Below are 13,537 nucleotides of genomic sequence, written 5' to 3'. Positions count from 1 at the left end.
GAGTGGAAAAACTGTTACAACAGAAATATTTAGTACTGAAAACATAATGTAGCGACAAACAATGTAGGTTATTCGTTTTCATTTCCGGAAAATGTCTGTGTGGTGCACAGTAATCCGAAAAATCTATACTTTTTCTGTGCCTAAAGTCTATATGTTGGAAAGCAGACCTTTAATTTTAAGATGCCTTTTTAAACTCCTGCTATGCTTATATAGTCTGATATATTTATTTTATTCCTATAGTAAGTTGCAATAAATTATTCACAGCACCAGCGATATGTTTATGAAGGTTTTATTTTAAATTAATTCAGTATAAACTTATCTTGCATTTCTTTACCATTAATAAAAATGATAACATGAATGCCAACAGGCACATAATACACAAACAGTTGTTTATACTGAGGCTCATTTTTATTATGACATCATACAATCTGTTGGCAGTTGAGATTTCCTGACATTATATAGTGAATGTTGGTTTCTGCATTACGAATCCATTAACATTGAATCCTAACTGCAATTTTGATGCTGCGTCTTTAACCACTGCACTGCACTTGGATGGTTTAGTGGTACTGTCTGGATAGGCCAGCAGAAATCACAGCCATTAGTTTCTGGAAGGTGGCCTGGGCATCGGGAGTGAATGCTTCGCCAAAACTGGCAGCTATCGTAATTATCAAACAGTTTCCAAGAAGCTGCAAATAAAATAGGTATGCATCAGTTACAAACATAATCAAGACTAGAATGAGCTACATTTTGTTGAAAGTAATAAACTGTGAATTTGAAGTACTTAATTTATCAAATCTGCTAGTGTAGGCATTGTTCTACTGTACAAACTATAAGAAACCTTAAAAAGCTACCCTTGCCCTGATCTCCCTTGCAGCACCAGACTGTTTGTCTTTAGTCTATACATTTTGAACCAAGTTATCCATCTGCACTAAATTTGGTGGAATTTTACATGTTTTACTTTTGTTGCTCCAATATTACATTGCGTACTTATCGCACTTTTATGCATTGCTCATAACTATACATGGATGCGCTGTGTGTTTACCTCTCCTGGGAAATCGTACACCCACCCCCATTTTTACTGTATTGTAACTATACATGGATGCGCTGTGTGTTTACCTCTCCTGGGTAATCGTACACCCACCCCCATTTTTACTGTATTGTAACTATACATGGATGTGCTGTGTGTTTACCTCTCCTGGGTAATCGTACACCCACCCCCATTTTTACTGTATTGTAACTATACATGGATGCGCTGTGTGTTTACCTCTCCTGGGTAATCGTACACCCACCCCCATGTTTACTGTATTGTAACTATACATGGATGCGCTGTGTGTTTACCTCTCCTGGGTAATCGTACACCCACCCCCATTTTTACTGTATTGTAACTATACATGGATGCGCTGTGTGTTTACCTCTCCTTGGTAATCGTACACCCACCCCCATTTTTACTGTATTGTAACTATACATGGATGCGCTGTGTGTTTACCTCTCCTGGGTAATCGTACACCCACCCCCATTTTTACTGTATTGTAACTATACATGGATGCGCTGCCTCTTTACCTCTCCTGGGTAATCATACACCCACCCCCATTTTTACTGTATTGTAACTATACATGGATGCGCTGTGTGTTTACCTCTCCTGGGTAATCGTACACCCACCCCCATTTTTACTGCATTGTAACTATACATGGATGCGCTGTGTGTTTACCTCTCCTGGGTAATCATACACCCACCCCCATTTTTACTGTATTGTAACTATACATGGATGCGCTGTGTGTTTACCTCTCCTGGGTAATCGTACACCCACCCCCATTTTTACTGTATTGTAACTATACATGGATGCGCTGTGTGTTTACCTCTCCTGGGTAATCGTACACCCACCCCCATTTTTACTGTATTGTAACTATACATGGATGCGCTGTGTATTTACCTCTCCTGGGTAATCGTACACCCACCCCCATTTTTACTGTATTGTAACTATACATGGATGCGCTGTGTGTTTACCTCTCCTTGGTAATCGTACACCCACCCCCATTTTTACTGTATTGTAACTATACATGGATGCGCTGTGTGTTTACCTCTCCTGGGTAATCGTACACCCACCCCCATTTTTACTGTATTGTAACTATACATGGATGCGCTGCCTCTTTACCTCTCCTGGGTAATCATACACCCACCCCCATTTTTACTGTATTGTAACTATACATGGATGCGCTGTGTGTTTACCTCTCCTGGGTAATCGTACACCCACCCCCATTTTTACTGCATTGTAACTATACATGGATGCGCTGTGTGTTTACCTCTCCTGGGTAATCATACACCCACCCCCATTTTTACTGTATTGTAACTATACATGGATGCGCTGTGTGTTTACCTCTCCTGGGTAATCGTACACCCACCCCCATTTTTACTATATTGTAACTATACATGGATGCGCTGTGTGTTTACCTCTCCTGGGTAATCATACACCCACCCCCATTTTTACTGTATTGTAACTATACATGGATGTGCTGTGTGTTTCCCTCTCCTGGGTAATTGTACACCCACCCCCATTTTTACTGCTTTGAGTACTAGTAATCCCTTCTATTTCTTTTTCAGGTGGAAAAGCTAGAATGTTTTTTTTTTAAACTGCAGAAAGAAACCCAAAACAGTAAGTGGAATTTATTCTTATATAGGAAACATGTTATTTAATGAAGAAATGATCAGATGCCAGTAAAACTCAAAGTAAAGACAAACATGATACCAGAAAAGAAAATATTATGCTAAGCCCAAGTGGAAGGTAAAGACAAAAGATTACATATTTTGTCTCTTTATTACTTCTCATATGATGGATATATGTAATCTTTTTGGAGAGGTGTCATTGCATTAGTGAAAACTGATGTTAGATTGTTATAAAAAACTGCTTTATTAAGTTCAGGTTGTGACATTTAATGGACTTTGCCTGAGAGAATTGTGTCCTTTGAACCACTTTGGTTTAAGTCAGTATAGATAAGACACTGTAATCCCATGTTAAGTATAGTTAGGGTAACAAAAGGCAGTCATACATGGGGGTCTTGGGATCAGAAGAAATGAGGTAATGGTCCATCTCCCCTGAACCCCATTTAAGTCTCTACAGTACAGAAAGCAGATCTTCTGACTTCATGTTTGAGGGGATTTGGATGGTATGGAAGCTGTGCACATGTGCAGATACTGTGCAAACCAGTAACAATGTTCATGGCTTCCAAGTCATATCTTGTGGGATCTTCCTGAAGGAGTCAAATTTACATCCAGTGGGCACTAGAACGAAGGTGGATCTGAAACAGACCTACATATTTCTCAAGAGAACATTTAGAGTAAAAGATGTTTATCCTTAAACATCAACTCAGAATCGTGATAATGAGAGGAAATAAAAATACACAGTTTAAGGAAACACATGGAATTATTATACATAGACAAGACACCTAAGACTTGTGCAGTATACTAGCTTAGGTGGGTTACTCAGAAATACTTCTGGGAGTTGGTAAGGCATGTGTGAGAATGACAGCAATATAGAATATCAGGGAGTAGAAGTATGAAAAACATATAGTGTAACTGAAGAGAAAACAAAAAAATGCAACGCTGATAATCAAAATTCACTGCATCTTGTGACTATACTGTCTTACAGAAAGACATAAGTTATAAAATATAAAGACATACAAACAGAAAATAGAGATATGTAAAAAAGACATCCATATATCTTCACTGGTGGTAGCAGCAACTCACAGAGTTACTTGAAATTAATTGAGAAATATTCTTAAATATGTTACCAATATAGATGGCAATTCTGGGTACAGTGCATTTACTGAGAAGAACACTTTGGCAAACATCAAAGTTGCAAACAGTAATGATTTTGTGAATTTTTATTATGCCCAGTTACTGTCATAGTCTCTAGAGACCCTAAACATCTAGAAAAATTAAACAGAAGAAGACAGTGTGAGGATTCTACCATCCTAGAAGGAGAATACCTAACTCATTCATTATATAGAAATGCAGCCTGGGTTTCTGCCATTATGGTCTATATTTCTGATTATAATTTTATATAGAAGCAGTATGAAAGAATGGGGTCACAAATAAAGCCCGGCCCCCAAAGAACACATCATGAGGAAATACAGACAAATTTGGGTCATGCTGCATGTAAGTGCCAAGGTATCACATCACAGGAAATGAGGTGAGAGTAACTGTGGTGCCTTTCTAGGCAGAAGAGTATCCCACAGTTATATACAACAGCAGGAAATCAAGAGGGACTTTGGCCAAACTAACCCAGCACCTACTGTTCAAACTTTTCTCTGATGATAACTTTGTTTGCACTTTAATTTAGCAGTTATTCTCTAGAGACCACTTAGCACTAAATTTTTAAGACAAATACTCATCTTCCAAATATTACTGTAGACATTTAAAACAATAACACTGAGCTACACTCCATTGTAAAAAACTTTAGCAATGCAGTATTTATAGCTGTATTATCTTTTTTAAATTACTTTTATCAGTCTAAAACACACTTTCTTAAAATGTGATTGTAATAAGCTGTCCAATATAAAGTCCTGTAATAATCAAGAAATATTTTCCATGAGGCAAGTTTACTGCAAGTGGCTAATTATAGATAAAAATATGTCATAATAATGCTATTATAATACAGGCGACAATTTCCTTTTCTTGTTAATGTCCTATTATGCTATGTTATACAGTTAGATTTTGTATAAACTTACTTTGAAGTTTTCTGGATCCACATGGAGTGTGTCCGAGTGCAATATGCTAAGTGGGGCAAGATAACCCTTGATGTCATCCATGTGGTTTATGCATTCACCTATGGCACACAGAACCTTCTTGCCATGAGCTCTGACGTTGGGGTTTTGATGAATGGCTTCACTACTAGACAAGTCGCCAAACTTATCGAAGTATCTGCGTGTCCAAGGATAAACAGTCAAGAGCCTGTAATAAGATATAAAAAAAATCAGAGTTACTGGAGATCAGTGAATTAAAATAATGAGAACAATGAAACATTCTGACATGATATATTTTAAGACACAGTGTTAAATACAGCCAAACATCAAGACAGAGGGAGCAGCTGGTACTGAAATAATGTAAAATGTATCTCAAAAATTATACAAATGTTTTCATATTAATTAAGGGGTTCTTAAGATTTCCAGGATCCTCTCCCCCAAAATTAAATAAATGCACTGAAATCAAATTTCAGTAACATCTAATTATTTTAAATAGATAATAATATAACTTAATATTTAAGATGGAAAATCTGTAATCTTCACAGTCTCCCAAGAAAAGCTCAGACAATATTTTCCCCACCAAACCCGTCAAATTTTTCATCTCTTGGGCTATCTACTGTTAAGGCGTTTGCGCCCTGACGTCCATTCTGAGCTCTTTCTCTTCTTTTCCCTCCTCTGTTCATCTGGCCGCCTGTCCACAATACTGCTCCCATTACCTCTCCTTATCAATGCAGCAACATTGTGCTTCTAACATAAAATATTGTCCAGTCTTTCAGCATTTTCTAATTCTGTCCCATTAATTTGTCTATTTTCTTGTTACTACCTTTAACAGATTCTGTAGTCTTCCTCAGAACTAACCCATATGTTACACTACTTACCTGGCCCTGAACCAACTGGAGGCTTTCTCAAAGCCTCCTACAGATTCTTAGATCATTATGCCAAAAGGATCCCCTTTTCTTCAAATTGGAGACACTGCCTGAACTCTTAATAACAAACAAAATAATAGATAAGTGATGGCAGCAATGTCAAATCTGTTTCTCCAGGCAGCAGTATTTTAATATGGCCCTAGGGAAGGAGTTGGATATATACGAACATCCTGTATGTGTATTTACATGCCTCTATCTTACCATCCAGGTTTACATAAATGCCTGACCTCCACCCAATGTCATTCAGTAGACTGACCGCCTTTCATAAGTAGGAAAGCAATCCCAAAGGAACTCCATTGTTTTCTCCTACTTTAATTAGTCAGCACACTTGTGCCTTCAATCTTATCCTGGACGCAAGAGTCCAACACACCATTAAAGGAATTCCAGCAGTTACACCATCTTAGTCCTTAGCCCCCGGAAACTTTTCTGGACCCAAGAATCCAACACACATAAAATGAATTCCAGCACTTACACCATCACATTCCTTAGCTCCCTGAAACATTTCAAAGGCTATCTATGGAGCGCAGAGTCACATATCTTAAATTTGAAAAACAGTATGCTCTAACAAAAAGTATACAAAATCTGTTTGGGATGAGCTGTTTTAGATGAAGTCACACTTCCACATTTGGAGACAACTGGTGTGCCAGTGTTCCTCCACACACTTTTGAAATGGATTCTCAAGACTACTGTTCTTTAGAAGAAAGTTTTGTGACTGTGTTTTTATCTTCCTTCCTATTGTGACTGGTGTGCAATCATAGCTTCCCTGTGTGACTCTGCAACTAGCCCTGAAGGTGATAAAAAGCAAGAAACCACACCACTAATTTATTAGTCAGTCTATCTCTCTCGCTCTCTCTCTCTCTGTCCCACTATCTGTGAACATACTGTACTGAAAACCATCGGGGCCTAGACTTATCTAAAACATTGTAACTTCCTCAATGCATTTTCGTTCAGTTCACATATTTTTCTAAGCCCCATTGTATGCAAGCAAACTCTTCTCCTTAAGGAAAATGCTAAACAAACAACTAGCAATCATTAAAAGGCTCATAATTTGAAAAAGTAATCATTATTATGAATATAACAGATATCTTTCCTATTCATGTAGACAGCTTATAGTTAATGTTATTGTTTTCACTGTTAATGAAATATTTGTTTTTACTCTAATGTAGATATCATATTTATGATCAACATTTCCTTATCTAACACTTTTCTTAATAAAACGTTTTTTTAAGAAACAAAAGAAGGCAAAGGCAAAGCTAATGTTCAGCACACTGTTCTTTCTGTACATGTTATCTTCATTCACCATAGTGCTTCCACCTTGTTTCAGAAAAAGATTTTAATTGTTTAGCTATGTACTTTGCTGTTTTCAGTTCAACATTCACTGTATTCTTATTACACATTTCTCCTCCTGGTGCCGTTTTACTTTACTATGTATACTTGGAAAAAACAGAAAATGAAAAAGGTAGCTAAAGATACCCCACATATTATTTAAAACCAAACTGCACTGCTCTGTATACGTTTCTCAAGCTTACTGACAGCATCAGTTTTTTTAAAACCAGATTTATCAGGTAATGCAAAAGCACAACACAGGAACTAAATGGTTATTAAAATGGATGAAACCCGCACAGTGTTGCTTACCTTTCCAAAGCCTCTTGGCCATGACCTTCAGCATCAATTTTTGCCCAGACAGAAGTGACAGCTTGCCTCTCATTGGGTTTCCAAACAACCATGGCTGCAAGTTACTGGTCAGTGGCTAACAGATGGCTTTGCTGGAAACTGTACAAAACTGCATTGTCTGCACAGGTTTATATGGACAGAAGCCAGCTCCCACCCAGTGATGTCATCTCTGATAATGGGGCCCAAGAAAACCACTAGTCGCCTATGGGCATTGCTCTGTGTGGGCAGTGAATGTCTGATAAAAGCACTGGCTGAACCACACCCTCTTAAAATGGATAGCTAAGTTAATGGATGCTTTCAGAGTACAGTTAGTTGTCCTAACACTTTTTTCTCTGTCCAGAATTAGAGAAAGGTTATAGCAGTACTACTGAAACAGACTTACCTGGTTATTATGTTACACTATGCTGTCAGGCTATACACTGTAAGGACTTATGACCAGTAAGTACAGCTGTATAATCAATCCTGACCAGTAAGTACAGCTGTATAATCAATCCTACAGTAAGTTTATTTGTTGGAAAGAGCTCAAACTACTTGCTTTGACTAGCTATACTGATTCTGTGAATACAGTTAAATAGGTTTATTTGATTTCATATTTTGCCACAGTTAGAAAACAGTAATGCACATTTTACATGAATGTTTATATATATATATATATATATATATATATATATATATATATATATATATATATATATACATACATACACGCACACATGCACACACACACACACACACACACACACACACACACACACACACACATATATATATATACACACACACACACACACACACACACACACACATATATATATATACACACACACACACACACACACACACACACACACACACACACACACACACACACACACACACACACAAACATACTTAGACAAATAGTTATTATAGTTATTCCTTAATTGTATATTAATTGTGATTTTCACATACAGATACACTAAAGTAACTTAAAATACATGCACTGTACTATATACAGCCTGTCAAGACAAAAAAGACTAAATAGCTAATTCCTTCACCATCAGATAGAAAAAGCTAGCAAAGATGTCAATTTATTTACTTTTTTAGGTTTCAGAATAGTTACCTGTGTCCAGTATGATTGTGTAGTTACCAGATATGCAACAGGTTCACTATATTTTGTTTACTGTAGCGTATTCATATTTAAACATAAACCATGCACTGTTATGCACTATTACAGAAAACTGTATACTAGATTTAACTTTATGGTTTTATACACAATGCAATTTGTTTAATGTTCATCAATGTTTTGTGTGCAACTCTGGAAAAACATCTGTGTTGCTTGACAAACTAATTTGATACAGAATGCACTTCCACTCCTTGTCTAATTCAAAGGACTGGCAATATATAGAGATTGTCCAAAAATTAGGATGTTCTTGACATTTTACACTTCATTCTGTCCGTGGGTACACAACAGTGGCCCAGAAGATGTACTTGGTGAAGCAGCACCAGCACTGCAGTTTGCTCATTATACAGCCCCTCGCAATGCACTAAATCACACACACACACACACACACACACACACACACACACACACACACACACACACACACACACACACACACACGCATGCACACATATCTGTATATATTACAGATTTCATTAAATGTTTGTTAGCATACTTTGTGCATTACTCTAAAATGTGTATGTTTTACTGGGACAAGCAAGGGTGGTTTCATAGGATTTGATGTGAAAATAACTAATATACTGCATTATCCATTAAGTTTTTAAAACAAAACAATAATTTCCTGCTCATGAAAGATACTGTGGTTACTCTAACCTCACTTTCTGTGATGTGTTGATACCTCGGCACTTACATACTGCATGGCCCTTATTTATCTGCATTTCCTAATGATGTGTTCTTTGTTGGCCAGGCTTTACTTGTGGCCCCATTCTCTCATACCGCTCTATATAAAATTATAATCAGAAATAAAGACCATAATGGTAGAAAGCCAGACAGTATCCCATATTATACCATGACCCCCCCAAAACGTGCACGCTGATTGGCCAGCGTGCACATTGTAAATCGAGTTATACTAATGGAAAAAGGTCCGTCGCCGGACTTTTTCCATTAGTATAACTCTACTAAACACTGTCCGCTATGTTAAATGGGTTTAACATAGCGAGACAGCTTTAAAATAAGCAACGGAGATCTCCGTCGCTTATTTTAAAGCTGTCTCGCTATGCTAAACCCATTTAACATAGCGAGACAGGTTTAAAAGCAACGGAGAAAGCAAGATCTCCGTTGCTTTTTACTATGTTAAATGGGTTTAACATGGCGAGACAGTTTTAAAATAAGCAACGGACATCTCTGTTGCTTATTTTAAAACTGCCTCGCTATGTTAAACCCATTTAACATAGCAAAAACAGTAAAAAAAAAAGCAACGGAGATCTTGCTTTCTCCGTTGCTTTTGTCCACAGCTCAGATGTACTGCGCAGGCACGCAGTACATCAGAACTGCCGCGGATGCCAGACATCTGCGGAAGGGCAGTAAACAGGCATTATACTATGCCATTATTTAAGAAAAGTAATAGTTTCTTTTCTTAAATAATGTCATGGTATAATAGCAATAACCCACTTCTGGGTGTGGGTAATGTGTTACCACGGTTGGCTTTGTTTGGTCCTCGGCAGCCTCAGGACCAAACCACGCCAACCGTGGGTAAATCCAGCATTACCCACACCCAGGCGTGGGTTATTGCTATAATAATGATTGACTTGGGTGTTCTCTTACCAGGATGGCAGTGTCCTCACACTGTCTTTTTCTGTTTAATTTTGCATAGGCGTCTACTAACATGAACATAGTTGTCCTTGGTTTACTGTCATCTGAAGGCTGGATCCTTATGGATTCAGCACCCCTGCCACAGAAGGCTGCACTGCGTAGTCAGACTTGGAGTAAAAACCCATGTAAACGATGTAAGCATACAGTATAGCTACTGACATCACTCTGAAAGTTGCAACATATATAGAAAAACATTAGTTATAGACAGCTTTTTCTAGCCTCAAAACATAGGTAGGTATGCAGGGCTTATTATTTGCAAATTCTAGCAATGAATCCACAATATACATATCATGGGAACCTTGATATGGCAATTAGCTGCTAGTGGAGTAGGAAGATACTGCAACCATTTTTTACAAAAACACTCAAAAGCAATCCAGAAAGAAGCGAGATAGACAAGGACCAAATTAGTCAATGATGAATTAATCAACTTTAAATATCACCTAGAAGTGATTTCTGAGAGAAATAATAGTCCGTAAACCATGTCTTGTGCTTTAACTTTCTTTCCAAATCCAGGAATCCCCATGAATAATTAAATTTGGTTTGTTATGTTATCAAGGGTGGCCACTGTAGTGCAGAGGTTAGCATTGTCGCCTCACAGTAAGAGGTTCTCTGGTTCGAGCCGCAGCTGGGGTGCCTTCTGTGCAGAGTCTGCATGTCCTCCCTGTGGTCACGTGGATTTCCTCCAGGTGTTTCGGTTTCCTCCCAAAGACATGCTTAGGTGGATTGGATACTCTAAAATTGGCTCTAGGTGTGAGTGCATGCATGTATGTTCCTTCCGTGAAAGGCTGGGTGCCGGGCTGACAACTTGACACTGTAAAACTCTACTGACAATCATAAGCAGACAGGTGATCCACTGTGTTGACCCCTAACTGGGAAAAGAAGAAGAAGGTTTGTTATATTACCAAATACTGTAGAGCTTTTTCTGGGTTTACTTTTAACTCTTTAGTGAGTAGAATTACTTTATTCTCATGGCATGAATTTACGAAATTCCTATTTATACCTCTCAACCTCGTAGCATAAGAAATCTGGACAAAGCCTAAAATAATGATCAAGCCCCAAAAACACAGATTTTAAATATTGTTCTTATACATTTTGACAATTTCTAAAATAACAAGAGTTGTGTTAGTGTCAATTTTCTGAAGGATATGAAGTCTGAAACTCAAATGTATGTCATTTTAATGACTTCAATCCTCACTGATTTGCCAGAAAACCACACATTTTATAAGAAGCAGGCCAAAAATATGAGGCAACAATCTGGATATTCTGCAAAACTCTGGACTGTTGACAGGTATGCTATTTGGATCCATGATATTTGGCTTAATAACCAGATTCAGTGAATGTCAAATCACTGAATCCTTATGGTTCGAAGCACATTTGGTTGAATGACCATACAGCTGAAAGTCCATTTTGTTGAATAGGGCATACTTACACATTGTTCTGTAAAACAAAATTAGGAATATGTGGAAGTATATGAAGCCCCTTTACTTGTGATTAGGGTTATATACACATAATACCTGCTGGTGGGATTTCTGTCTTTGCACTGACAATGATTCTTTGTTTGTGGTATTTTCACTTTTCTCCATAATTGTGCACTAATATAGTTACGTAAGGGGTACAGGGGCAAATCTTTTTGAAACATTTTTTCTTCAGTGATTTTGACTATAGGATGCTTTAATTATATGACATTCTGTTGTAATTGTATGGATTCATTGATTTGTCTTTCAATGAAATATGCATTCAGCCAGTTGCTCTATTGATCAACTATTTTTAGCTGTTTTTTTTTTTTTGCAGTGTTTGTCTAACTGCCATACTTCCTATAAAATGGCAATGCAACTCAGATAGTGTGGGTATGTTTCAGGTTACAAACAGCACATAATTTTTTATTAGCTACATTAAGCATATTAAATAAGCTCAAACTGCTAAACTACTTAGCACCTAAAATATGCATAATCTAGCAGGTTTCTCCTATTTGCTTGTCCACATTTTTTGTGTGAAAGGAACCTGACTGTCTTATGGCACATAAATCTTAATAATTAAAACATTAGACCAAAGTTTCATATGAATTGCTTCCAAAATTTTGTCTAACATATTTAATTAGTTATAGTTGCTTCATGCTGTTTTCATAGAACTTCAGCTTTAAATTTATGACATTGTAACCAAAACCTTTATTTTGTTAAATCATCAACATAGCTTGCACTCACCCCCCCCCCCCCCAACTTACTGATCTATGGCCTCCTTAAATATCTTCACACTTCATTCATCATAATTCATTGCTGCATTCCTTATTAACACTTTCTGCTTTCTGAGGAAAAGACAAACCTGTTGAAGCATCTGGCAATATGCCAGGCACACCATCTTTCCTACCTCAATAGTAGCTAGAGGCATTTTTATTACTAACCTGTATTCCCCTGTCCTCTCTGTGCTATTGAGTTGCACCCCAGTGACCTTAACCTGTATATGCTACAGCACATATACTAATGAGGGGTCCCCCATTAAGGTAAAGTCGTAGCCTTCTAAGTTCAGTATACTACCAGATTCCCACAGATTCCACCAGATGGCAGTGTTGCAGCAGCAAGACCCTGAGTCCACTGTCCAGAATAGGACAGAGGGTCATCAATTGCTTAAATTGATTGATTAAACCCACACTTTTGTCCATTTCCTTGGAAAACTCAACTTGCTTATCCAACTCAGACCATACACAGTATACTAGACTAATCTGATCCTAAGATAGTGGGCTGGACTAAAACCAAAATCTTTCAATGTTTTAAAACAGCTGTCAGAATTAAGTTACTTTGTGAGTATACAACAAAGCATTAGAAGGTATAAAATGAACAAATTAGCCAGTATAATAGCATTCATTAGTAAGTAATATGAACAACCTTTGAAAAGTATCAATTCACTTTGAAAGTAAGCAAAATTGTTATCTCTTCTGTAGAAATTGTATTTATTTGCTAATTTTTGTTTTTATTTTATTTTATTTATTTTATTGCATTTGTTTACCATGAAAGTCCGCTGGACCTAAAATAGTCCATTTTCAATGGCGGCCCGGTGAGAAAAGCTCCAACAAGAACATAGATACAGAAAAAAATTAAACATTAACTGGTACAGAAGTAGAAACAGTGTTACACATAGTGTAAGCTGAGCTGGGAATTTCTGGTTAAAGGTTTATAGTGCCTGAATATTTGAACTGTATCTTACTGAAATTGGTTCACCTTGTTTGCTCTAGCATAGACTAGATCCAGGCCTGCTGAATCTAGCTTTGTTTATATGCTTGTTGTTTGTTTGCTTGTTATTTCCCTGGAAGCTAATTCCACCTAATACGCAACTTCTCAGCGCTTCTGTGGATCACTAGTGATATCTGCATTGCTTACTGTACTTATTTC

At 37.3% G+C, this 13,537-nt stretch overlaps 1 protein-coding gene across 1 annotated transcript; it reads right to left on the bottom strand.

Annotated features, from left to right (window-relative positions):
* Positions 1–273: 273 nt before the first annotated feature.
* Positions 274–7,453, bottom strand: LOC122816570 (hemoglobin subunit epsilon-M-like). The gene is made up of 3 exons (XM_044089433.1): positions 7,301–7,453; positions 4,725–4,947; positions 274–686 (listed from the first exon to the last, which is right to left on the bottom strand). The coding sequence occupies exons 1-3, from the start codon at positions 7,390–7,392 to the stop codon at positions 558–560; spliced, it is 444 nt and encodes a 147-aa protein (XP_043945368.1). The 5' UTR covers positions 7,393–7,453; the 3' UTR covers positions 274–557.
* Between the last annotated feature and the right edge of the window lie 6,084 nt (positions 7,454–13,537).

Source organism: Protopterus annectens, chromosome 12.part0 (genome assembly GCF_019279795.1).
Source record: "Protopterus annectens isolate FY-2018-M chromosome 12.part0, PAN1.0, whole genome shotgun sequence".
NCBI classification, from domain to species: Eukaryota; Metazoa; Chordata; order Ceratodontiformes; family Protopteridae; genus Protopterus; species Protopterus annectens.
Note: the sequence above shows the minus strand (reverse complement) of the source record. Positions and strands in the feature narration are given on the sequence as shown.